At 40.2% G+C, this 27,701-nt stretch overlaps 1 protein-coding gene across 5 annotated transcripts in view; it reads right to left on the bottom strand.

The window, feature by feature from the left end:
• Nucleotides 1–27,701, bottom strand: part of PARD3B (par-3 family cell polarity regulator beta) — a 393,890-nt gene that overhangs the window by 43,369 nt on the left and 322,820 nt on the right. For all 5 annotated transcript variants that reach the window (XM_058839501.1, XM_058839502.1, XM_058839498.1 and 2 more), the window contains one exon: nucleotides 7,489–7,624. In XM_058839501.1, the coding sequence (XP_058695484.1) occupies nucleotides 7,489–7,624 (136 nt within the window). The remainder of the gene's footprint in view (nucleotides 1–7,488; nucleotides 7,625–27,701) is intronic.

The following is a 27,701-nucleotide window of genomic DNA, read 5'->3' as shown; positions in this document are numbered from 1 at the left end:
AATGTGCTGATAGAATGTGTTCCAGTCAGATTCTGTATGGAGCAAGAAGGGAGATACCTAGTGCTCCCTTTTCCAGTGTGTTTTAAGAACCAGACTTAGAGCTGAACATTGAAGAGAGCTGGCTTTGAGCAGGACAGTCAAAGTTACATACAGCACCAGCCTTATGGGGTAAATTCAGTTCTCTTTTTCCATATTTTTGTACTTTCTTTTAATGCAGTCTTGATATTAGATTAGCATCTGCACTACAGACCTTAGACTGGGAACTAATAAAGTTATCCACCCAATCTCTCCATGTCTGAGTCACTGACTTTCTTTTTCATTTTAAATAATTATAGCAATGTCGCCTGTTTGTTGAGTAAAATAGGACCTTTATATATTCACAGATAATTGCTTATACCCAGCACCCACTGATACATTCTAATTACTTTTCACACCTTGGCTGTGAAAAAAATCTTGAACTTTTTAGTGCTTTTCTAACTGCAAGACAACAAGGTAGCCAGAGCACTGACACCCTGACTGCTGAAGCTGCACCGAGGATGGAATTTAACAAGCAGTTCTGCCAATGCATTTTGCAGTGAGGAACTTCAGCAAAACTCAGGAAGACCCAAGGCCTCTACCTCAGATCTTGCTCTGCAGTAATGAGAAGTGCTGCACAACAGAAGAACTCAATCCAGAAATCAGAAGTAATGAAAAGTCCATTATTTCAGTTGGCTTCAGTCACATACTTAACAAATACAAGATCTGGGCTCTCTAACAGCCTCAATGACATAGCTGTATTACTTGACCCAGCTTCTTTCAAGCTCAACCCTTGACCCCCAAGTTCTGCACTCACTGGGTAATCATTGCTGTTTGCCTCACTGAGGTCATTCTGCTTTCCCTGATGTTAAATGGACAAATTTTGCAGTCCTTTGTCCAAACCACTCTCTGTTTTAGTGGGATATTATCCCTAGCAGGCAGAGCTGGACACTGACCAGCATCTTCAGGAAAGGGGATGCTGCCTGGGACAATGGTAGCTAGGCAACTTTTGGATTATAGTTGTGTTTTAGGGAGGAGATTTCTTTTTAATCAGCAACACTGAACATGAACACGACCCAGGGAAATTAAGTTGTAGGACCTGAAAAAGAAGTCAACCATGTCAGCATCTATTTGACAAATGCACCGGATACCTGGTAGTAAAGGCCAAAGATTGTGCCTAAAGGGGGTCAGGTTTGAGGCCTGATTTCAGACCTGATCCAATAAATACCTAAGTTCATGCTTAGCTTCAGACATGAATTTCAGTGGCATAACAGACTTGTCTTGTGATTAAAAAATGAGTGTTGTAACTGGGGCCCCCTTCCAGAAGTTGAAGCAGGCCTCTTACTAATGGCCTGAGGAAGAGGAGGTCAATTTTAAAAGGAAGTCTACTTTCCCCCCTCCCCTGTAGCCAGAGCCAGGAGCAGCTGTATTTGATCCTACTGGTGAGTGGGGCACTGAGCTGCTGGGGGTCAGGACCAAGCTGTCACAGAGAAGCATCACCGAGGCTAAGCAAGGCAGGGAAAGCTCAGGGTGCAGAGTACTGGCTTTGGCAGCCTCATGTGCTTGGTGTTAAAATCTCAGTGCTCTTCCAGCTTCCCCATGTGACGCTGGGCTGAGATTTGGCACAGTGTGCACACATGCTCAGGGAAAGTGGCCACACAGTCCCCTGTCTACAGAGTGACCAGCAAGGAGACAGAAACATGTTGAAGCCTGTACTGGCAGGAGCTTGCCAAACCCAAAGTAAACTGCAAATACTCAGCCACTATTGAGAGCTGCAGTCAAGCTAGATAGATTACAGCTACCTCCAAAATGGCTATTTGTGCCCATTTTCTGTGCCTCACAGAATAAAAAGCCCACAGATAAAAGCTGCAGAGCTGTGGGCTATGTGCTCAAACACAGTAACTGTTGAGCATAGTAAACAGCATGGATTACCTGCTCACAAACTCCTCTCATTAATATAATTATTGGTTAGAGATTTGTTTCTTGCCTCCCTTAACATATTGGCAAATTAGGCAAAATATATACAATAGAAAACCTCTAGGACCTTTCATATCATATCAAGTTGATCCATGACAGCTGTCATGATCTCTGCAATGTCCCACTCAAATTCTCCATTTGGGCAATATCAGAAGAACCTGTCCTAACTGCAAGGGACATGACTGTTGGCACATTTGGAATCTCTTAGTACTGTGAGCCTGCAAGGACGGCCACAGCCTGGCAGCACCACATGTTTTTGTCTGATTTCTTTCAGCAACTTGTATGAAATAAGAGAAATGCTTAGTGTTTGTCTTACTCAGAATCACCCCCCTGCACTGAGAAACAACAAAACCCAGCTGTATGCAGAGGCACCTTGTGGAATAGATGGCATGATGAATTTCTGGAATTCACATAATATTGTAGGGTAAAAACAATACCAATGAGCTCTGATAAGACAACATATGGCACCAGAACTGTTTCCCCTGGTAAATGAGAGCATGTACAAAGTGTATGCATGAAGACATGAGCATTTCAGACTCCCCTCTGGTTCAGATAATCTGTGCCAAATCTAACCTTTGTATAAGTAGGAATGATTCCAAACAAGTTATAGAAGTCACTCTTTATTACTAGTATTAATGGAATTGAATTTGGCTCTCCTTACATGTGACATTTGGAATAGTTTATTTTTCACATGAGGTTTGGCAGGGATTTGTCCCAAATAATTTTCCCCTAAACTACCCCCAAAAGCTGGCCTGTAAATTTCAAAACTGCTCTGCTTAGTTAGAACAGCTCTATACAATACCTCTCAATCAGAAACCTTCATTAAGCAGAGATAAGTTGGGACTATAAGAAGTTCTTGATCAGTAAGTTAATCATACATTTTAATAAAATGATTTGTATACTCTTTTAATTAGTATACGAACAACAAATACTTTGGACCTGGATTTTTAAAAGCAGCTATATGTTAAATACATTATTGTATTTTTCTTCTTTTTTTTCTTAATTTTTTTTTATTTAATGTTTTCTACTAATAGTCTGTGGACTCAGAAAATCTGGAATTTGCATCAGTTTCTGCTATATGTTTCGCATAAAATTGTCAGTTTCTCCCATTGCGCTAGAAGACAGGAATGTTACTATTCTAGAAGCTGGAATTCTGGTTTCTAACCATAGTCCAACACAAACGTTTGTGTGTTTTAGGAGCCTAACCTATTTGAAATGCAACATCCTGAACCTGGAATTAATTGATCATGAAAAGTACAAACAGCTCCTTATTCATCCTGAAGGAAGCGCAGAACCCTTTGACACATTATGGAAAAATAATGCAGTTATTAATGCTCCTTTCTTTGTTCTCGTTGATTTTTAGGCTTGGAATCCTGCCAGGCACACAATAAAGTACGTGGCCTTTAACACACACAGGCATGATTCTTTTTTCCTACTCTCAACTGGGAGCTGACAAAACTCAATACATTACAGGTTTGTTTCAATTGAAAGGTTCGCAACCAGTATCCAGGGACAGGTTTTCTTGTATCTTCAGGTTATTTACAAGCTTGCAAATCTGATCTGCAAATAAGGAAATGGCTTTTAGAAGCAGTTAACCCAAGGTTCTGTATGGTGAAGCTGATGTGGTCCCTAACAGGTGAAGAACTATTTGCAATGTGGCCTGTGTTACATGCAGTCCTTGAATGTGCATTAAAAAGATAAAGTTTCAAGGATTTACTGCCATCCTGAAGGAAAGAATTGATGTTTTAAGTAACTGGATTTGTACAAAGTCTGTAAGACAATCCAAGTAAATCCTCAAATAGATGATTAATTCCTCATTATTTAAATGCACTTAAATACAAGTGCAGATGCTAACTGCATGGCTTTCTCTTGACAGCTCCTTAGCTATTTCTCATGATCTGCTATTAAGCTGTGACTCTGAAGCCCTGAAAAAGACTGCCTGTGAGAAAGCCTTCCAGCTCCTAGAGAGACTAAGTTCTTGCAGCTTACTCTTACACAGTTCTTTCAGGGTCTGATATTGCAGCCATGATAACAGTACATAAACATCTGCCTCATTTGGGAGTCCTGGATTAGGTTTTTATTGGGTATCTTTGTGAGTGCTTTGAATATCTGATGTCCCACTAAGACATGAGCATGTATGCACATGCCTAAACCCTTTTCAGAGCTGATACATTCCAATATTCCCTAGCAGTCAGAAAATTTTAGGGTAATCTCATTTTACACTGACAACAAAAAGCATTAATTTTCCTAGACAATATTTATACTTATTATCAGCCTGTCCTTTGGCTAACTAGCTGAGGTTTACTTTTAAGCCTTGTGATCCACCATACAGAATTTGGTTTATCATTTATCCTAGTTATAAACCTGAAAAGAGGGGGTGGGTGATGGGGGGGCAGAAAGTCCAAAGGATGTAAAACTTGAGAACAAACCAAAGCACAATGGAATAGGAAAATAATTTTAAAGGGTCTGGCTCAAGTGCCATACACATTTATCTGTTTATGGAAACACACTAAACTGAATTATTCAGTTCCTTACAAAAAGAAAAGGAATAGACTGTGGGGACGAGAAAGCAGAATGAAGGCGCAAGAGAGCAAAAAATTAATCCAGCAACAGATGAGAAGAACAGAGGAGAATTGGAAAATGGATGCAGGGGGGAGGAATGGATGATGAGAGAATAGCAAGCCTATTTAAAATGAATTTTTGACCTTATTTTTAAAACATTTATGGATCCCAATTGCCTGTCATGAGATCATTTTCCCTTACAATGCTAGCTTTTCAGCCGGCTCGGCACTTTAACTTGATTTATCCCACTTAAAAAAAGTAGATTGTTAGAAATACCCCCTTCTATTAGAAATTCTGTCCCATTACAGTGTCAGCTAAAGGCCACTTGTCAATGTCAGCTTTATCAGATGCAAATTTGCCTCATGAGTTCTCAGATACTATTTTGGAGGACAAGACCCAGGGTCCATTTTTGAGGCTGCTGATTTGCGATGGTGTAGTGTCTTCTTGAATTATCCTCTGCTTTTTCCAACTTATCTGCGTATTTCATGAGATGGTGGAAAGTGATTACAGCAGCTGCTGTACATTAGAAAGACATCTTACAGGGAAGTTGGCTTAGGTAAAACAGTTGACTGAGGAAAGTAAGGAAAGGACTAATTGAGTCTTAAAAATACAGAGACCCAGCATCTCTTTCCCAGCTGCAGCTTCCCTGGTGCCATAACCTCCTGTGGGAAGAAAGAAAACTTCTACCAGAAGGTTTTCCTCCTCCTCAGCTGTCTGTTGTCTCTTTAAAGAAAGACTTGACATCCTGAAGATTAGAGTAAGTTTTTATTTATTCGCAATTATGCAATTAGTCATCAGCATGTCTCTTCACTGATAAGTAAGGTGGAAAAAAATCAGCTGTTGTTCAATCTGTGTTACCACAGCACTGCTGAGGGTCAGCTGCCCGAGGTGGGAATGATGGCATTGCTTAAAAGCTATCTTGAGGACTCTCCTGGCAAGATGCTTTGAGACATTTATTTTCTTTTAAATATTTTGATTCTATTTTTGTTCCTCCTTTTCCGTCTCTGTGGATTGTAACATAGGTATTTCAAGGGTAAAACTACACCCAGGAGTAGAACTTTCAGCCTTGAATTGGAAGAGAGCAAGCTGTGGCTGCAGTATTTTCCAGACTAAAAGACAGTGCCTATGAAAGCAGGGCTGGATGGATCAATGGGTGATATTGTTGCAATGAAGAGACCAGAAGCCTTTGAAGTTTATAAACTACTTCAACAAGAAGAACTGTTGCAGCAACAAACTTCAGAGTACTAAAGACTTCAAGGTAAACTCTGATTTTTGAGCAGACTGCCATTCCTCACCACAAAACTGTTTACAAATATTATGCACTGGAAGGACAAAAAGCAACAATCCTGGTGAAATCATTTCAAGATTGAGATACTTTAAGCACACTTTCAGGTGCTTTGATTAAGGACAACATGTCTCACGGGAAAAGCAAAGCTTTGGAAATCAGTAATCTCTGGGCATTACACCCAACAGGAAAGGCTTATAGAGGATTACCTAGAAGAAACCTTTGTGAATCTTGTGAAACTACACTGGATCATAAATCTCAGCCTCATCTGAACATTAATAAAGCTTTATCAGTTTCAGATAAGAAGTAGAAATCCCCAGGCTGCTGAAGAGGTTGCACTGACTCAGTCTGAGGCCTGTCAGGACACTTATCACAACACAGAATTTCAATGGGAAGACACATTTGATGCATATTCTTATTTTAGTTTACAGAAGCAACTCAGAAGAAGAATGGCAGGTGGCATTGACTCATGCATTTAGGTCACAAAATTTAAGGCAGTGGATTAAAGTTAACTGCTTTAAGGAAAGAATTATTTTGCTGAAGATGACACTTTTGATAATTGAATCAGAACAGTATATACAACAACAATTTTGGAGTTAATGAACAAATATATATGATAATTTCTGTAAAAACACCCCTTTGAACTCTGCATCTCTCTGTGATTTCAATAAATTCTACTCTTGCATAGGATTTTTTGTACTATAGCTACAGTCATTGCAGATTTCACTTCAGCATTCACATCGATAGTTTGGGGACACTAAAACTAATGTTAGTTCAAACTTCAGACATATATAGATTCTTAAGTTTTTTACATATTCTGTCTTTTTTTAAACAAAAATTTTGAATTTAGCATAAATTGCATTTTATCAAAGCTACATTTTTGAATGCTGGTTGATTATAATTACTTCAAAAGAGACAGAGTCCAAGTTCAAAACTTGCTCAGGAAGAGCACTTGAGTATGCATAGACTATGGCTGTCGCAATTATTTAACACATTTAAAAATCTGGCACTGTTAATTCAATCTCTGGTTCTTCTACAGGTTATAGGTTTCTTTTCAGTAGTGGGGTAGATAGTATGTCTCTGTGTAGTGTAAGTCCTAGATGTAAAACAGGGAATACACCATGCCTGTAACAGTTCTTTTGTGTTTGCAGAATATTTTAAGAAATTTGATGCAGGGAAGAAAATGATTTCTACTTTCTCAGATTGCTACTGTCACATGTGCAGAAGGAAGGGTAGGACAGACATGCCTCTATTTCCTCCCTCTCACTTTACAGCTAAGCACAATGAGAGTCTGCTTTTCTAATGCTCTTCTTAACCCAGAGAATCACTGGATGAACAGCCAGAGTACCATAAATCCATCTGAAAAGCCTTGATGCTACCACACATGACAATGTTTGGCACTGTCTCTCTGTCTTCGGTTTAATGGAGGAAACCTGGGTCTAAATCAAATACAGTGAACAGACAAGTTAATTTTAGCCAAGTTCTCATCATTAATATTTTCTTTTGTGGGCTGGCTTTAGAGATTTCTCCATTTCTATGAATTCCCTAAATTTATGTTCCACTGATACAGGATTTCTGGAAAACACAAACAGCACCTTCTGCTAACTCTGAATGTTGCAGAAGCACTTTGGATCCCACCCTGGACCTACCCAGCGCTGGTCGTAGTCAGACAGCTGCATCCTTCCCTCGTCGTCCTCATAGAAAGGCAAGCCCTCCCGCCGGGCCTGGTGGTACTCCTTCCGCAGCCTCTGGATGCGATCAGCATTCCCACCACCTGTGCAGCCACTGAGGGGAAAAAAAAAGCTAAATAAGACTCCTATGAACACACATATCTGACACCAGGTACACAGAGAATTGCCAGACCTGAGACAAAGGGATTGTGTTTGATTTTCCTGATTTGCATAGTTCCCACTGGCCCATATCAGCCTTATTTTTGCTTTATTGTTTTGACAAAGCTGCTAATTGTAAACTTGATCTCTGTTTTTATAAAAGGCCATCCCTGTCCAAAGAACTTAGTAATTCCAGTACAAGACAAGAGACAACAGATGGATGCAGACAGATGGGGGAGCACAAGAAAACTTTTAACATTCCTGTGAGCAGCTATAAATGACCATCATATTTTACTAATAATGATGATGATGATGATAAGCTGCCAAAAAAAAGTTTTCCTTTGTTCCCATGCTAAATGTGGAATTTCCCTAAAATTACATATGTTCTAGATAAAGAATAAACTATTATTCACATAGAAACACGGAAAAGTTTTTCCTCATAAAAAAACCCAAATTACCTCCCAAGTATACAAAGAACTCAAACATCAACCATGAAAATCCAGGGCAGGCAAGAGAGATGGGAAAGCACACTATTAAATCTTGACACCATCTTTTTAAAATGGTAATTAAACAGTAATTCACTTAGTAATCCACAAAGACTCACTTGTATGCAGAACTGCATACGCTGCAAACTGCTCTGGTAAATCCAGTGGAGTTGCTTAGTTTACCAAGTTAAACACATACCTTTCTGTGGGTTTTGACTTTAGTGAGCTTTCTAAAACCTTACAGCTTGTACAACTGTGGAAGCTCAAGCTATAACCAGGAAGTATTAAATAAAATCCTGAAAATGACTAAGAATTCAAAAAACTGGTAATATTTAAAATTAATAAATTAAAAGCTTCCTGCAGCTATTTCCAGCCCTGCTGTAGTCAGCACTGGGGTGAGTAGTGACTGTATGGCTAAGTAGCATTTACTGGCACTCACAGGGAATTATTAATTATACAATTAATTTGTGGCTGCTCCTAAACTCAGACCATTGTTATTGCAGCACATCACCATATATTTTCTTAATCTACAACTTTAACTCTGCCTCAGAGACAGAGATTTGTTCACATGAGCACAGACTTGGTGGAGCATCTTGCTACATCATGCTCCACTATGAGTATGCCAGAATCTAGGGAAGCCCTTTACAGGACTTGCATAGCAAACGGAATTTGGGCACCACAGACAAAATATTGGACATAAACCCATCAGTTCAATAATACTTAGTTTCTAGTATGTATCAGCAATCTAGACTGGTTGGAAATTAACTACCAATTAGAAATTCCATGTAGGTTGCAAATGCAACTGAATATGCAGTTAGGATTGGAAATGGTTACTTGCAGCATCAATATGTTTCCACGAAAAATCAAATTACTTCCTTTCCTGAAGCCAAACTTATCCATCCACTCTAAAAAGTCCCAGAGGTTTCAGGCTTCTCTGGCTGACTTACTGAAATCTTCCAGAGCGCATGAATTTTTTCTCATGATCTGCCAAGACAGCAGAAAGCTTGCACAAACTCTGTGGACTACTGAGGAGGAAGAAAGTATATTCCCTCTTCACCTTTATTCCTTCCACAGATAAATGCCTCTGTTCCTTGCACGAAATCTTGTCAAATAGTGGAGAACCATTTCCAGTTTCAAAACACTGAAATTGAGGTCTAGCTAATGGGGACTATCACTTAGAACAGCGAAGCTTGGTCCATAGCTCATGAGCAGTACAATACCTATGAAATCCCCTGACATTACTTGTGAGTACAGATAAAGTGTTTAATGAGGGCTGCTAACACACAGATAAGGCCCAAAGTATTGTCCCTGTTGCTTTGCCAGCAACATTGCCCAAAGCAGCTAAGAAGAAAACACACTAAGAGGGAAACAGGCAATAGGTCTAGTTTGATTCCAGTCAATCTGGCTCACTGCAGCTCTCCACAAACTGTGTAGCACCCATAGTGGTCTAACCCACTTTTTACCAGCAGGTGCTTTGGCTGAAGGGGCAATCTGAAAATACCACACACATTGGGGATGCCTCCCCCCATTTAAAATTAAATATGAGATTGATATATTGTGCTCCACTGACTGTAGATCTCTTGTAGGTGAACTTCTTCTACTCAAACCCTTTGAGCCAGCAAGTGGAAGTGCTGCTGCAGAGTTCAAGCTGATTATACATATTACAAGACAGGGCCTGACAGATTTTGCTTTGGCAAACCTCTGCCACGCGATATTAAACCCTAACCATGAGAATGAGTAGGAATATTTGAATGAAAGATAGCAGCACATGGAAAGTTATCCATCTGGATTAGTGTGAAAACACAAGCGTAATCTCTGTGGAAGCAAGCAGCTCCGTGAAGTCTGATTTCCTGTGCTTCTCTCCTGTGGGTTCTCTCGTGTCTGAAAATGGTTCTCACTGCAGTGTTTCTCCCCAGCAAGAGCATTTATCCTCTCTAGCAGGCTGCTTATTTGCACTTAGTGCAACTTTGTGTTCCAGTATCTCTTGAACATCAAGTGACCAGTCAAGTCTGGTCAAAAATGGCCAGTACATTCAGAATTTGTTAGAAAAGTGAAGGGAACAGGTAGGAAGAGGGCTGGTCAGTACATCCACTTAATATTTTCAGAATACAGTTAAAGCTCCAGAATTTTTTTTTTCTCCACCAGTTTATAATGTAAAAGACATTGGCTTTTGAAAGAGCTGCATTCTAACTTACCATGGAAGTTTTACCCACTCCTGAGTAAAGTGAGATAAATATGATGCCCTGTGCAATGCTCATGAAACAGTTCTGAATTTCAACTTGGCTCCTGACAATTATGTGAATATATGAACCACATTCAAACTCACCAGATGAATTCAATCAGCACTGTGCAAATATCGCATACATAATCTATTAGTTTACCCCAAAGAAACTGAAGCATTGAATTCAAACAGAATGAAGTCATCAGTAATAAAAAAAAGAAACTGATAAGGCAATATTAAAAAAAACCCCAACACAATATTCCAAGATTTGCAGAGAAGATCATACATTGACTGTAAACTATTCTCCCATCTGCCTATAAATACATAATTAAAAAATATTGGTTTGATCAGATAGCGGTTCTCAGACAGGGAAACAGCAGATGAATACCAGTTCAAATGTTTCAGATGCATGACTATTTATACTGAAAAAGAACCTGAGCTTACAGAAGAAATAGAAAAACATCACTCCAATCAAAGTCAGCTTATATTAAGGACACTTACTGAAGCTTTTCAGCAAGGCTGGTAAGTACAGCAGACAGATTCTTTTACAGTAGCTTTACATTTAATGCAGTGCTCTCTCCTTGAGGAGATATAAATATTAAAGTCCTCATCATATGTACAATTTTGTGCACACTTGGCTTCCCTGACATGGCTCTGGAGCCATGTTACACGTTCTTCAGAGAACCATGCAACCACACTTTTACCACTCCCTCCACCAACACATGATCCCAGATCTGAAATTTAATGTACTCACTGACTTCTCTGTGTCACAAGACTGTGAGAGAACCGTTCACTCAGCATTTCCCAGTTGTTTTCAGTACGATTTCCTGAAATTGTGCTACATGTAAGGAGACTGATTCAGAAGCAGCTGACACTGGGAAGTTCAAAATAATGTCTGTGTGTAGGAATAAATCTCTGAGAAACTCCAAAAAGAGTTGTGAAGACTCAGGTGCTGATTTTAATAATTTCAACAATAGTAACAAACGTGTTCAAAATCGTAAGCCATAAGCAAACTCAAGAGAAGTTCAACAGTTCTTCCAATAAACTGCACACACTGCAAGGCTGGGTTTTTTTTGTAATAGAAAAAAACCCCAACAAATGTATGTGAACACTCAAAGGAGGAAAAAGCACATTCCTGTCAGTCATTCTGTAGTTTTGTTAAATACAGTCCTTATTGGGAGGATAAGGACTTCTTCTGGCTTGGGAGAAGGAGAAAAACAAATCTGTGCTGTCCTTGGAACCAACACAATCGTTCTAGTCCAATTGCTGGGGCTGTACCACCAACTGGATAAACAGTGGCCAGAAATCACCCTCCCTTCCCTGTGCTGCACCTGTCAGAAGCAGCACACAGAGCCCACCTTGCCCACTGTGAGTGCAAAGGGACCGCCTTTGAAACAGCCTCTCAACCAACACAGCTGGAACAGACAGCCCAAGACAAAATGGGAACCACAACATAGCAGAGACTGAGCTTCAAGCTCTCTGACATTATGTAAAATACAACTGTGAAATTTCACCCCATCATCTCTGAAGAGAGAGATGAACAAGCACCATAGCAATAATATTATATATTCAATATGATAGACTAGGGTTTTTTTCCAAAGAATTGAAACACCATAATCAGTATTTAATACGTATGGCTCAGGTTTTGCACAGTGAAATCTCCACTGTGTTCTTCCTCTGCGTTGCCAATCTGGATTTCCATCATTCAAGTTCAAATGACATTTTTTAAATTAGTGACTTCTTACTGCAGCTTTCTTGATAACACAAAATTAAAAACAAGTGTTGCACATACAAAGTAAGATGAACCACTTAAAGCTATATATAAATATACATTTAAAGAGGCAAAACCCATTTTGTTTCCAGTGGTTTTCCTAAACACATTAATATTGCACAGGGCTTTTTTGCCAGCCACTTCTTTCAAACACTGGTTTCACCCAACTGACTGTCAGTCCCCTAAGCAAACAACTGGTGCTTCCAAGTTAAAATAAAACAAAACAAGCAAATGAAGAAGACAAAAAAGAAAAAGGAAAACTATTCTTTTAGAGAATTTTCCATTAACAAACAAATCCAAGACAAAATGTGATTCACAGACTCTAGAGAATGGACAATCTTCTATTCACGAACTGCTAAAAACAAAACTAATTTTACATACTGAAAGGAACACAGTGGTCTACAAAGCTACTCAGTATAAGGGTGTCCAACAGAGCATGTAAGAGTATCTTTCACTTAGGATAAAACTTCCATTTTGAAGTTATAACAAACAGATATTTCAATAACTTTCTCTTTCAGTTCCAGCCCCTGCATTTCTACCCTGAAGTACTACATTTCTTATGAAGATATTTTTGCAACCTCAATAGTAAGAAGGAATAAAAAGAATGGTGAGAAGTGATAAAAATAAAATCAATGGTAAGAATATATTTCTATTGTAATTCAGGTTTCATCTTTGTAATCACCAAGAGAAAGAGATTTTAGAAAGAAATGAACATTTGCTGTTTTCATATGCACTTGAGTAAGGAAATGGTATTCCAAGGGAAGACTTGTCAGAAATGCCTTGCTGACATCACTGATGTTGCCTTGCAGGTTCAGGAATAACCTTTGATTCTCCGCCAAAGCCAGCCTGGGTTTTGGCTACACATACCCCACACTGAGGAGCCAAGCTAAGAATGACATCTTTCTAGGAACTGGAACCATGCATAAGGCTTTATTGGTCTCCACAACACCTGCTTTCTTGCTCTGGGCAGGAACATAATTGATGTATACACAACTACTGTTTTTCTCAATGGAGAGGGGCTCTACAAGGACACTTGATTTGGACTCTTGTGCAAAGTGACTGGTTAGGTAGACTTTGAGCCCTGTTCCATTTAGGCAGGACTGTCTGAGAAGGTCTGCATAGATGGACTGAAGTGAGAAGCATTAGATGGATGTGTTTCTCTCTAGATGCATAAATTCATATAAAGAATCATAAACAAACCACAGAGAAACAAATTACACTGAAGAAGCCATTTACACTTAGTTGAACTTGTATATTAAAGTCCCCAAATCTTAATCCGTTTTATAATACTTTAAAAACTCCTAACTGTGCTTCAGCGGGGCATAAGCTGTCACCTTTCAGTTCTTTAGGCAAACAAAAGCAGTACAACCACGTCTGTCCGAAAGGTCAAAGCCTCCTAGGGCAGCACATGACTACCATTTGTCTGGACGTAAATTGAGTCCTATTGACCCTGTAACATCACTACTGACCTCTTGACATTAGGAGCTTAGTGGAAAGAGAGAAGATGATATTCTCAGGTTCCTACAGACTAATTAGGAAGAAAGAAGGAAAGAGAACCTTGCATGATATGAATTAGCAATGTCATTAACCTTTTCTTTCCCCAAATAGCTCACAATATGTTTACAGAAGCCTCAAAAGAACCATTTGAAGATTGAGACCAACAGATTTGTATCACTTTCAGTTTTTCCAAACTGTTTATAAAATATCTCTCAGTGGCTTGACACAAGGCAACCTTTTATGTTTCCCTCCCTTCACATGACATACAACACCTTTTCCTGTTTGTCATGGCAGACGGCCTAGACATTCAAATGAGCATCATCTTTTCAAACCAGCCACTTCTCATCTCCATTACTTTCCTTTATAACTTATAGTTGACTACAGCTGGCCAGGAATAATGGGAGGTATAGCCTAATTTGTTGTTTTATGGAAACAAAATTGGCACACTGAGGTTTAACTTCGCTGTAAGCAGATATGGTATATGCTACTCTAACAGAAACACATTATTTGCAATCAAGTAGAAAGGAAAGAGAAAAAGGCAGACATTTTCTTGTTTGTAGCCTGATTGTCATCTTTATTTCAAAGAAAGGTCATTTTTTTTCTTTTCTCTGTTCAATGTATTGTGCCTCATCAAAGAAGGCAATCACCAGATCTTAACTAATAATAAAAAAAGATGCCTTTCCAGTTCGGGCTGGTTAATGGCAATGTCTGTTTCTGGCATGGGACCAGTTTACTGCTGTCTTGTTGATGTGAGATGTGCACTTGTCTCTGAAGGGCTAGGAAAGCAGGGAGATTAGGGACTCGGCTGCTGACAACAACCAAACTCTCTATAAACAATACACAATGAAAATAATGAAAAACAGATTTTCCTGGTATTTTCAGTAGCCTCTAGACAATGCAACAGTTTCTGGTTTCTTCACTAAAGATGATATCAATTATGCCTTTTATCCATCATGCAGAAGTCACGTGTGAGGCATAATTGAAGGCCTTCTCTCCAAGGTAATTTCATCTGGATTTACGCGGCAAAGTACTTAAATTGCCTTTTTTGGCACTTTGTATTGCAACACAGCTTGGGAGGGGGTATTTTACTTTACTGATGTAAAGCAGCTGGCATATTTACAATAGATAGGTCACATCAACACAGAGCAGATTTTCAGCCCTCCAAACTCCATTTACAGCAGCTTTAACAATCCAACAAAGCAAATGCTGAATGCTGAACTCCAGGGTAGAAATGTAACTCTGTTTCTTAAAGACTATGACACCTGCCTGGAACTGGCAGCTAGGTTTTTTTCACTTACAGGCTATTGCTTTTTGCACTACCGTTTATTAAACTTATCACTAAAGAGAAATAATAACTACTTTACAAACTTCCAATAAATTAGCCATTCAGGAGTCCCTCAGGAATTCTCTTTACCACACACAAAGCAAAAGCAAGAGGGAGAGAAGGTGACTATTCAGTGAAGTCTTCATTTCTGCACTCCCTTGTGAGAGAAGAATTGAGGATCTAAGAATTACCTCACAGTAGATGCCGCTGCCCTTGTTCTAAAACATATTTTGTAGAAAATTTCAAAGCCCAGAGTAACTATCCATGTCTCTCAGAAATTACTTCTCCAGGTTTCACACTAGAGACTGTATCATCTGCTCTTTGTTACATACGTGCCAATCTATGCCACTGGCAGAGTGGCAGCAACTAATCCTCTATGTGGTTTGCTTTTTTAATACCTGGCCTAGCTAGAGAGGAGGTAGACAATGCAGCATTAACTAAAAAAAAAAGTTCTCTGTGTCTGTAATTCTGTGACAGATCTAGCTTACATTTTAAAAATGAAAAAGAATTCACATCATGTGCAAAGCACCAGGGAAAAGCGCAGCTCTTAGAACCAAAATGCATCCTTACTATAAAGTTGGCTTTTTGGGGGTGTTTTTATAAATGGTCACTACAAGGATAACATTAATTCAGTGTTAGGACTTTTACAGGAAAAAAAATGCAAATGTAATTTATCTTTTTTAACTGTCAGCCGCATTTCTAACGCTTTCAAATCTGTAGTTTCCAGCGGCCTTTTGTCTTTCTGCCATGGCAGGAATATCTTGGACAGCTGTAAGAGCTTTGTAAGCTATCTTTCTCAAAATCCATTAGCTAATTCAAGGAACCTAATTAGAGCTGCCATTTTGATGGAGCATATTGAATGCTCTGTATAAACCAGTAACACCATCAATGTTTATTAAAAATTGCAAGAACCAAAGCTCTCCGTTCCATATAAATATTAATGGACAGATACACGATACTTATTGAAATATAGACGGCATTATGACCACAGAAATACACACAGGTATACTTACAACCCTGTGTGATGCATTTATGCACAAAGGCTGAAGTACAGAAGCAAAACCTAGGGACAATTTTACACAAACTGTTGAAAATTGACCAGCTTCCATTTACACTATCCTTATGTGCATTAAGGGAAGTAAAGCACACTAAAGATGATTTGTTTCTTGTGTTTTTTCTGAGTAGTGTGCTGACAATTTGGAGTGCATTTTGAGCTTACCTCAAGAATGCACTCCAGCTGGAACCATTTTATAGCTCCTCTTAAACCAGCCACTCCAATCACTGCACTTTGTAGACATTTACACATACTCCAGTACTATACTGTTTAAGGGTATCCAAAGATTCAAAGGGAATTTGCTCTGTAGAGTTAAAACTCAAATTTTGCTGTAGACAGCAACAAAGTCGGTGAAAGGAGCCAGACATCTGGAGCAGTGCTTTCCTACTTTCTGCTGCGTGAAAGCCCAACCATAATGAAAACACAGCTCACAGACAACGATACAACACATGGAATACTGACCATTCTAAGAACATACCGGAGACCTAATCAGGTTAGGCTGTACAAGCATATGCCTTTGGCTGCAGAAATAAAAAGTTTTCTGGCTACTTCACAGCTTTGTTTTTAGCTTGATACTTCATAAATGGAGCTGCAGAAAACCTCATATGTTACCACTTCAATCTGACGTTCACTTTCGTATGCATCGAACAGCGCCTGGATTCTATTTATATGTACAACCAAATATACGTGCATAGAAAAATCATCAGATTTGCTACAGAAAGACAGCAGATGCTCTTATTAAGCCACTGGCACATGCAAGGTGAAGCGTGTAAGCCTTACACAGAAAGCATTTAATGTTCCAACTACAAGCTAAAGAAAAGCAGAGACAACCAGTGAAATTTTTCCTAGCTGATTTTGCTAGCTGTGAGTGCAAGGCACAGCAAAATGAAAGCACTGCTGAGCGTGCTTGAGTGACTCTTATAACACACGGGGCTTCTTGCAGAGGGGTATAATCCACACACACTGTTCAGAGCATCCTAACTCCAGTGCCATGATCTTAAGTTCACTTACTCAGAATAGCTACTAAAATGACACATGAAATGTTTAACAGATGTGCAAAAGGAACAGGCCTAGTTATATTTTCTACGCTGTAATAGTGCATGGGGCTAAAAATTTTATGACAATCTTACCATGGGGACAACCCTGAAGGTAAATCCATTTTGGTTCTCTGATAGGGAAGTATTTCCAAACTACAACTGAGACTGGAGCAGTTTCACAGGAACACACTAGAAAATCAAAACATCAGTTACTGGCTTCTCTCAGGAATTATATATGGCAAATTTAGCTTGTGGTTATTGCTCAACAAAAACCCTGACAGATGCTGAAGTAGTAGATGGATTTTTGCAAAGTTCTGCTGCCTCCATGGCCACCCTATCTACCTTTCCAGCAGCCTCCCCCCTTGGGCACTTCCCTCAGTGCAGCTGGGTCCTGGGACCACTGTTTTTTAGTTTGTATTCACAGACTGGGGAGCACACATTCCTTCAACCCACTTTCATCACAAGCTCTATATAAACAAAGTGAACTCTTTATAAGCCAAACTGCATTTTGGAGAAATTCTTCTGAACTCAGAAGCCTCAAGTTAGCAGTGTAACTTAATTGCTTTGCATTATGCAGGCAGTGGAAGCTCCTGGACATACAGTTGTACGTTGTTTTTCTAGCTCCTTCTTACAGTGGCAACTCCACTGCACTTCTGATAGGAAATTACTTCTGCTTTTCCACTTGGAGAACAGAGTTGTTTAAGACTGAAGGTAAGCCCTACTCCTTTCTAGTAACTGCTTTGAAAAATGTTAAATTAAAATGGAAAAAATGAAGTAATGGAATCTTTAAACTATACAGAACCATTTTTTGGCATACCTTGCCTGGGAAAGGAAGATCAAACCTATCTCTCTGTTTGGCTGGGAGTCCCAGAAATGCTGCAGCAAGTGTTCTGGTTCAGGCTCCCCTCTGCCTCTACAGAATGATTCTCATATGCTTTCAACTGCCATGTTTAGAGACACACCTTACCAATCCTTTCCCATCTGGTTTTGTCTTGCTGCCTCAATTCTCTGTTCTCATCCTGATGCTTAGAAGTCTTTCCCTTCCTTATCTTTCAGCCAAGGATGCCAATTTCCTCCACCCATTATTGGCTTTCCATAAAAGCAGATCTCTGTAGCACAGGCAGCTGTAGTACAGAAACACCTTCCCTGATGCACCTAGGTCAGCACGTTTCCTTCCAGCACTCCTTGAGACCCATCTCCCAGAAGCACTTCCCAAAGCAGCTGCCAGTGAGGACGGTGCTGCAGGTGGCACGGGACATCCAACAGCACCTCTTCCTTTTGGCACTGGTTGAAATGAGATGCTCATGTCTGACACACTAACAGAGCATCAAACCTGCAGTACTGGTACACTTCTCTCTGCTTTGAAGCATCCACAAATTGTCCACAAGTATGGCCTGGCCCAGCACTCCCTTTTATTCTCCCCACCCTAGCTGCTCCAGCCTCTCCTCAGCTCTGATTCTTGTCCTGCCTCTCCATGGCATTTTTTAGGGCATACAAAGCAGCTCACCCTTTTCCTCCTTAGAAGGTGGGGTGTTAGGGCTTGGGAACGCTGATCATCACTGAACACCCTGTTTACCTCATCATTCCTGCAACAGGAGTCTATCTGGTCCCTGCAGCCAGAACCTGCTACTGGAAAAACATGTATTGGCTCTGGCAGCTCAGGACAAGTACTTTTGGTGAAGTTAGCAGCCAAGTTTCTATCATGTGTGTGGGAAGGACTCTAAATCTTATAACTTAGTCAAACTGTCACTGTTCAAGGGGTGGCAAAAGCCACAGTCTGGTATAAGACTAGGCTGTGTTCCCTTCCAAAATATAAAGACCCCATTCCAGCATATGGAAAGACTATAGATTCTTGTTGGAAGAATATATGCTGCCGCTTTTTACTTTTTGCACAGACAAAACAACCCCTTGTCATCTTCTCCTTCCAGCTACACCCCCTACCCCCCCAGAAAACCCAGCTGTTATCTGATTCCATAAAAATCCAGCTTCAGCACACCTCCTACAGAGGCAGTTTGAACCCAAATGGTTGAAGATTGGTTATCAACATGCGGAAATACAGTTTTCCAATGGAAGTCGGGCCAGCAGCTCCCCAGGCACAAGTGGCACAGCCTGTTTCCATGGCTGTCCCCCTCCCTCCCCTATAGGACTGCATTCTCCCTGGTCCAGCAGGTTGATCCTGGCATCTGCAGGATGAGCACTCCTTAACAACAGCCACAACACCTTTGAGGGTACAGCCTGGTACGAATGTAGCTCTCCTGCATGTGCTCCAGATTAAGCTGTAGTCAGTTTAATGAGAGACTTAATTGATGAGTGCTACTTCCTTCACTTGTCCATTAAGATAAGTACAGCACATGGACATTTCAACCCATCAAAGAAGAGAAAATGCATTAATTTTGGTTTTCTTAGAGCTGTTAATAAATCTGACACTGTCTGGCAGTTTTCTTCATTTCCTACCATTTGACAGATACTGTGATCACAAGTTACAGAAGATGTTTTTCCTCTGAAATTATCACTCTGGTAATACAAGCCAGAAGGAAACTTTATCAAGATACCAAGAAGCTGGGTATCAGTTTTATTTTTAACTTTATGTGGCTGGTTTGTGAATATCTCAATGTGATAAAAAAATAAATTCCATCCGGTACTATTAAAAATCATACACATACACACACAAGACACATTACAAATGACTGTATTACAGCAAATAATCACATGGTATATTTATCAGTAAAAGCCAGTATTCCTCTCATATAATCAGCCTGGCTCTACTTAGACCCCTTTACTGTAAGAGCTCCTGCAACTGTTTTCTTCCTCTTTCTCTCTCACAAATTGACATTTGTATGGAATCAAGAAAAATCTTCCTTAATAATTTTTCATTACTAATGGCTTTTTTTGGTATGTGTATTTGAGAGGAGGGAAGGCAAAGGGCAGGAAAAAGGAGCTTTAAGTGCTCTGCAAATTATCCTCCTGAATCTGGGCCTCATAAATCCTATCAAATGTTATATTTCATCAATAGGCTGGAAAAGCTTTTTTCTCTGCAATGATGAAGCCTGGGTTTAAAATTTATGGTTTCATTTTAGAAATGGACTATAAAAAGAGTCTGACTTGGCTGTCCATCAACTGTAGCTGACATTAGCAAGTTAGGTGTGGACTTTCAAAGTGTGATATGTATTTTTTATTTATTATACAGGTACATACATACATATATGAGTACACGAATATCACTGTGGGTTTGTGCATGCATAAATACACAGCTGGATTAAGAAAAAAAAATAATCTTAAAACCACTTTTTCTTTCAATGCAAGAGGATCTGAGATATTCAGCAGATTAGATTGCAAAGTGATAAAAGTGTCCAGAACAGAGTTGGCTCAAGGACCTGCAGCAACACAAGCAAATTGCATTTTGCTGCACAAATGATCGAGATAAAGTAGTTTAATTTGTTCTCATTCAGGGGGTGGCAAAATGCAATTCAGCAACGGCAATTCAGCAAAGTTCACAAGTGAGACGGAAGATTCCAACAGGCTGTGAGGAGAAAAGGGGAGGAGGGCAGGCAAGGACCAAAATGTTTTAGGCAGGGGAATACAATTAGCAAAGGACTGATAGGTTGGGGAAGACCAGTTGTGCATGCAAAGGGCGGAAGGAGACAGCCTTCAGTCCATGCTACTCTCTACTTCTACTACCTTTCTCCTCTTTTTCCAAGCTCTGGAAACAATTCTGACTCCCCAAAGAGCTGCTCCTACTTGCTCTCCTGCATTGCCAGAGGTAGGAGAGCACTGAGATTATGGCTCCTATTCCTGTTGCTGCCACTACTGATGAGAGCCATGTGGGTGCCACAGCTGTCCTCTACAAGCCCAAAAGCTTCCTCTGGCAGCCAAAACAGCATCTTCCTCAGATGGAGGAGGAGGCAATCTGTGCATGCTGCCGAAACACCCACTCCTCTCCTCCCTTACAATCAGAGCTGGAGGTCTGTGGCCAGTGATTACTACTTAGTTCCATCTATGCTAAAAGGCAGCCTTAAAGACAACACCTCTAATAGAAGCATTACTGCTCCCCAAAACCCTCATACTTGTAAAAGGAAAACACATTTAAAACAAAAGTCAGATAAATAAAGAGACATAACTGCAGTTGGAGAAAGTGAAGCTCCCTTCTGAATGTAGGGGAGCCCGTTTCCCTCCATCTGCTACTAAAAAATGTCATTTTGTAACTCAAAGAATTAATGATGGATTATGTGAAAACAGCAAATCAGATCATGCTGTTGAGGCATTATATGAACTAAACAGAAGAGCAGTTAATCTAAATCGCATGTGGGATGGTTATTATTGTGTGCTGCCATCATTGCTGCTGAGTCTGGCTGTAATATTGGTTTTGGTGGCAACACATGGAAAAACCTGAACGTCCTGTTCCTCATTATAAATTGAGGAGAAATCTCACTCTGGGGAGCATGGTCAAAGCTGACAAGTGAGCGCTGCAGAAAAGGCTGGGCAGGGGCTGTGGTTAATGGCAAAGGTACTCTGAGTCAACACTAAGAAAACAAATACCAACTTCCACCACCTCTATTTTGTAACATGAACAAGACAAACAAAAGAACCCATCATCCATGCTAGGACACTTGTATACTTCTGATGGCTTCAGATCACTGTTGAAACTCCCTGTTGAGAGGATGTTTGTCAGGGCTCCTGTCAGCAGCACAGCCAGGGCCAGCGGATGGAGGCACTGCAGGGCATGGCCCCGGCTCAGCTCCTGCTGCAGGGCTGCTGACTGTGCAGGGGAGCTGGCTCTGCTCACCTTGCACAGCGGTGGCACAAGCCAGGAATAAACACTGACGTGGTGTTACCCAGCAGGGAAGCAGGCAGGGGAAGTATCACCCATCTGCATTTTGCTAATCAGAATGTGTTCTGTTTCTAGCGCTGAGTTTCCACTGTAAATACATAAAATACTCTGTTCTTTCACCAACTTATGGAAATGAGAGGACATGAAATTGCCTGTATTTCCAAAAAAAGGTATTTGTGTTAAGGAAGGGTAACTTTATCGAACCTTGGTCTACAGATAGCCTGTCTCTGGAATTGCACATTTTCTACTGGAAGGTGGTATACAGCAGTGTCACATCCCATCTGCAGAAGTTACTTAGAAAGAAAAACATCTTGAACTCTTTCAGATACCAAACCAATATGACATGGTAGCATTTTCAAACACAAATGCACTCATCTCACCAGATTCATAGATCTAGAATATTTCTAGCAGTATATTATTTCCATAGTTTCCCTGCATGTTTCTCCTTGAAGGTTTCAAAATAACCAAGAAATTCAACTTTCCCTGAAACTCCTGAAATTTTTCCAACCTGAGTTAACTCTTCTACACAGATACATATTTCTGCCATTCTGAAAGAGAATGCACTGTCACTATTCAAATCCTTAATTTTTTCTCTTCTAAAATCTTTTAATCTGCTTTTCCCCTCCCCCCAAAGGATGTTTTGTTTAGTTTTGCTATTCCTTCTTTCTTTATCTCCTTATTTCCTCACTTCTTCCCTGAGACTCCAGCAGTTTAAAATTTTTTGAATTTTTTTTTTTTTTCCCTTGAGCTCTTGTGAAATGCTGACCTGCTTACAGAGTGCAACTGGAGCTTAAGGGCTAATGTTTTACCCCCTACTCACCATTGTGGACCTGGCTGCAGTCATCAGTAACTAGAATTCATCATCATCAATGGATTTTCAGTGACAGGCACTGTATTTGCTCAGATAATGGCCCCATATATTGCCTTTGAAACGAGGGTGTGACCACTACTTAGGATATTCTCAGGAGTCAGTAAATGGCACTGCAGGACACATTTGCTTCATGTTTTGAAAGCAGAGCTGCAGAAAAGCAAGCTTCTAAGTTTTGGGGTGCTTTGGATGGTACGGTGGTCTCAGGACACACCACCCTTGGTCTGGAGCAAGCTGTTCACCAGCTGGTTTGGACCACAGGGGAAGAACCCACAGAGGCAGCCTCTGAAACTCTCCTTGCAATAGGCTCTGAACCAATGTGTAATCAATAGACAGTCCTGTTCCCACACACAGCAGAGCAATGGAACCAGTAAAAGCAGGTGGGGGAGCACAAGATAATATGAAAACAACACTGGTCCACAGGACTCATGACAACGACACTTGATGTTTTAGGAAGAAGGCAAATGTAACACGCCCACACAGGCAGCAAAGACAAATTCAGAGTTTGTGAGCCCCAATGCTGCTTAAAGTCACTGTGGACAGAGTACACACTTTTTTATTAAGAAGAGCTTAACAACCTGATAGAGCTACTGGACAACAGGACCAAGATGCCTTGGTGTCAGGTAACTAACTGTAAAGAGTATGCGCTGAACATCTGTGAGAATGCAGCCTGAAAAATTACTGTTTCCAATACAGGATAAACATCCCTTCGCTTCTCTAGCCCTCAACTTTATAAGGTTGCCAACCATCATAAATGTGGATCACAGACTCCATTCCTGGAGCAGCAGATAGTTGGGTATGCTGAGTCCAGTCCAGGTACGCTCATTTGTCCCACCAGAAGACAGGAAAGCAAGCTAGCCCAGTGAGATGTGGGAGAAAGAAAGAGCGCTTCCATCTGCTGCATTTTTTCTGCAATGACCAAAGTTAAACTCCATGGATATGCCCTATTGCTAACTTAAGCACATTGACTGTAAGATTTTTCCTTCCCTCATTTTTCTGCATTCAAGTATATCCTCCACTAATGCACCAAACTACCCTTTTTCCTCCCCATCTAATTCACTGCTCCCCATGGGATAACCACTAAATTTGATTCATTAATACAGTACATTTACAGGCAAAACTGGGAACAGAGAAACCCCCTCCCCATCACATCACTCTCCAAGAGGGAGCTTGAGACACATTGAACAAAGAAGCCTCTAATCTTCTAGCATACAGCTTAGAAATCAGAATGTGATTTCCATTCTGTTCCATTCCATCTCTTGCTTCATTACAGAAGATATGGTCCTTAAAACAGGCAATTTGCTTTGGCCAGTAATGTTTAAGGCGCTAGCTTTTAGTTTTGGTTTTCTGTATATTCCACACCACAGCAGGCAACTTCCCTCCCTCCAGTCTTGCCCCCCCAACCCCAGCTGCAGAGTGAAGATATCTAAAGGATTCAGGCAGCTGCAGAAAATGCAGGACTCTGGCTCTTGGGCCTCATCTGTGTTTCACTCCTTTCACATCCATCTGGATTTGACAGTCATGCTTATCAGTTAGATCAGCAGATAGCCTCCTATCTGTGTTGTGGTGCAGAATTAGGTCAGAAGAGCACTCTGCCAGCTTGTGTTTTGCCATTTAATCCGGCATAAGTAGTTGTGGACACAGCAATAAAGGACATCTCATCACACTAACCAAATTCTTCACTCCCTAATCCTGGTGAATTTTTCAACCTTATGAGGAAAATGGAATAAAAATCACACATTACTACTATTTAACTGCCTATTCCAAGAGCATAAATTTTTGAGAATACAAGTGAGGCCAGGAGGCAAGTTTATTTAATGAAAATATATCACATTCAAAGGCAAATGGAATGTTAATAAAATAAAGTCTGAAGAATAGTAGTTCCCAAGTTTTAAGCCGTCTTCTTCTGTGATGCCATAGCTGGGTCTTCCAGCCGGCCTCACCAGATGGCTACATTGGCCACCATCAGAATAGCAGTCTGGAAACAAGTGCCCTACAGCCTTGCCTAAGCATCTTGGCTGGAATACACTCTGAGGGAGCACTTCTGTACTCACGACTCAGAGATATTCCCAGTGCGCTTGCTTAAGAATTCTTGAAATTTGTGAAGAGATTAAAGCCAAAGTTTTGGTCCAGGAGAGGTCAGGGAAAATAACAGAATGTTGGCTACTAGTTTTTAAATGGTAATTGTCACTATTCACACTAAAAACAACCCCTCCCCACACCAGCACACAGCATGAAAATCTGCTCAAAAATAGTAATCATAAGGAAGAAAAAGGAATTTTCTCTTAAACAGTAGGTAAGTTCAGCTGCAGAGTATTTCAGCAGCTACATACAATTTTTTGTTTCATGGAAGCTGTACAACCATTCCTCCTCTTACATACAACTGTGCAAATCAGTGTGTTAGTGATGCTTTTGCAAAGAGGGTTTGACAACAATAGAGAGTCCCCAGCCTGCTAAATAAGAAGTGACAACTCCATTTGAAAGCTGTCTCTGGATGTGTTTTATGTGCAGAAATTATCTGTGACAGTTCAGATCAAAATAGAGTTTTCATTTCATGTGGGAGGTAAATGGACGATAGAATAGGTTACTTTAAATGCTGCAGTCTAGTCCAATTAATGTTTCAGACTTTTCTGTATTCCATGCTCTAAACTTCGGGGTAAAAAAAAACCTTAAAAATAATTTTGTCAGTAGCACGATGCAAAGAACAGGCCAAAAGGTAATAAAAATGGTTAACAAAAGCAGTCATACAGACGTATGGCAGAAATGCTCAAGTTACAGTAACCTGGCTGTGAAACTAATAAGTATAAAACAGAAAAGAAAATATCACTTCATTCTTCCAGGGAGAACCAGGCAGGGGAATCAATTCTGATTTCCCATCTCAATCAGTGGAGATTTTGCCATTTACTTTGATGGAAACAGGACTTGCATATCAGTTTTCTCTCTGAGCAGCAGACACAAATCCACATGCTATCATTTGCTTTTCAGATTGTGCAACATAAATTTACAATTTATGGCTTATGTAACTATACAAATGACATAATTTGTATTTAAAAAAAATTCAAATCCAAGGTGTTCACATTTGTTACTTGTAAATCAATCAGTTGCTCTCTGACCCATTTTAAAGAAACATGTCTTCTTAAAGGTTTGGACCTTCTGCTGTATTACTCAGGCACACCAGTGGCCATGGTGGGAACTGTGCTGATGAAGTGCCTGTAGCTTTCTAACTATCTTTTTCAAAGTTGGTGGGGAAAGAGGTAGCTCATGCATGGCTTTTTAGATGCAAGCATAAGATACTGTTAGTAGAAAAGGTATGGACCCAAAAGTGAGTGATCTCATCCCAAACAAGGCCCACGAATCTTACATAATCTATTTTGTTTATGCCATGCTTTAAACAATGCATATTTTGATCTTTTCTGAGAAACAGCATTTTTCTTGGCACGATTTTCAATTTCCATGCACATGGAAAAGCAGGTGTCTTTGTGTATCATTGCTCAACCCTGTGAATAAAGAAAACATTTTAAAAACATGTTTAAATCGTTTTCTTAAAGTCAAGGGACATTAATTTAAGGTTCCATGGGCATTAAAGAACAGACCACTCACTTTAAATGCACTGAGCTGGTAGAAACACGAACTGAGACAAAGCATTCAAAAGATATGAGACCTCAGTATCTAGCGGCCAAAGACTGAACACTGGTAATCTTATTCTTTGGAGGCGAGTTTTAACACAAAAGAGAAATTAACATCTATCTATGCACTAGAGTCTGGAAAAGAAAAACAACAGAACAATGAAGCTGCTCAGACATCTGGTATATTTGCCACAGCTAATAGTAATGAGATGGTGGGCAGGGTGCAGACTAAAGGCAAAAAGGTATGAAAGAACACTTATTTCAGAAGCCACACAGACATGGAAAAAATACCAGTAGTCAGACTAACGAGTCTAAATTTTGGGAGGAATTCTCAAGCCCTTATCACTTTCAGATTGATAATATGTTTGTCACAGCATTCAAAGAAAGAGAATGAGACTTCTGCCTATTCACTTTTGGAGCCAGAACATGTCACTAAGAGCACAAGACTTTTCAAGGTCTGTAGTAAGGAGGTCAAAGCATCACCACCCATGCAGACAGTGGTATTTACAGAGAAAAGGAGGAAAAGATCAATCCCTTCCCCCCTGGTCCCCTTTACTCTCCCTTTCTGAAGCAGCTGCTTCTTAAACACTGCCATTGTATACAGAGGCACAAAACAACTGCCTCTTGGTTTGTTTTTTTGTTTCCTTTTTTTTTAAATCAGGAACGGCAGAAGATGTTAAAGGAAGAAAACAACACCTTATTCAGGTGAAGGACTACAGATTGCTTGTCATTTGTGTACTAACAGTCAATAACAATTAGGAACATGTTTATTGCTCTGATGCTGTTCCCCAACCCTCCTCCACAACTTCACACCCTTTTGCCACATGATGGAAGTTTCTGCTGACATGTAAAGCAGGGACTGCAGCCAGAGGAAGCCTCCTCTGACATTACTGAGAGCAGAGCAGAAGCAGCCCAGGTCCCCTGGTCTGCAGCACACTTCCAGCATACAAGTGCTCAGTTAAAGCAATCCTTTCAGACAGTTATTGAGCACTATGGTGACTCAGGCAGAGAAAACAGCTGCCCTCTTCCTGCCTCTTCACAAGACCAACCATATTTTATTTTGTTTCCATACCTCTGAAGATGCCTTGCTGCTTACTTTTCAATTGCCAGGCCGTGTACAACACTTGCATTAGAAACATGTTCCATGCTTAAACTTACATGCTAGTCTCAAAATAATTGTTTTATATGCATTTATGTAAATACCATAATGATCATTTACAGTTTATTCCCATTTACAAGGTAATAACCATATGCAGGACTAAGTAGGCATCTAAGCCTAAGGGCAGAAGTGTTTATAGCAGATAAACTCCATGGCTGAAGGA

Source organism: Poecile atricapillus, chromosome 5 (assembly GCF_030490865.1).
Source record: "Poecile atricapillus isolate bPoeAtr1 chromosome 5, bPoeAtr1.hap1, whole genome shotgun sequence".
Classification (NCBI taxonomy): Eukaryota; Metazoa; Chordata; class Aves; order Passeriformes; family Paridae; genus Poecile; species Poecile atricapillus.
This window is presented reverse-complemented; position numbering and strand designations above follow the sequence as displayed.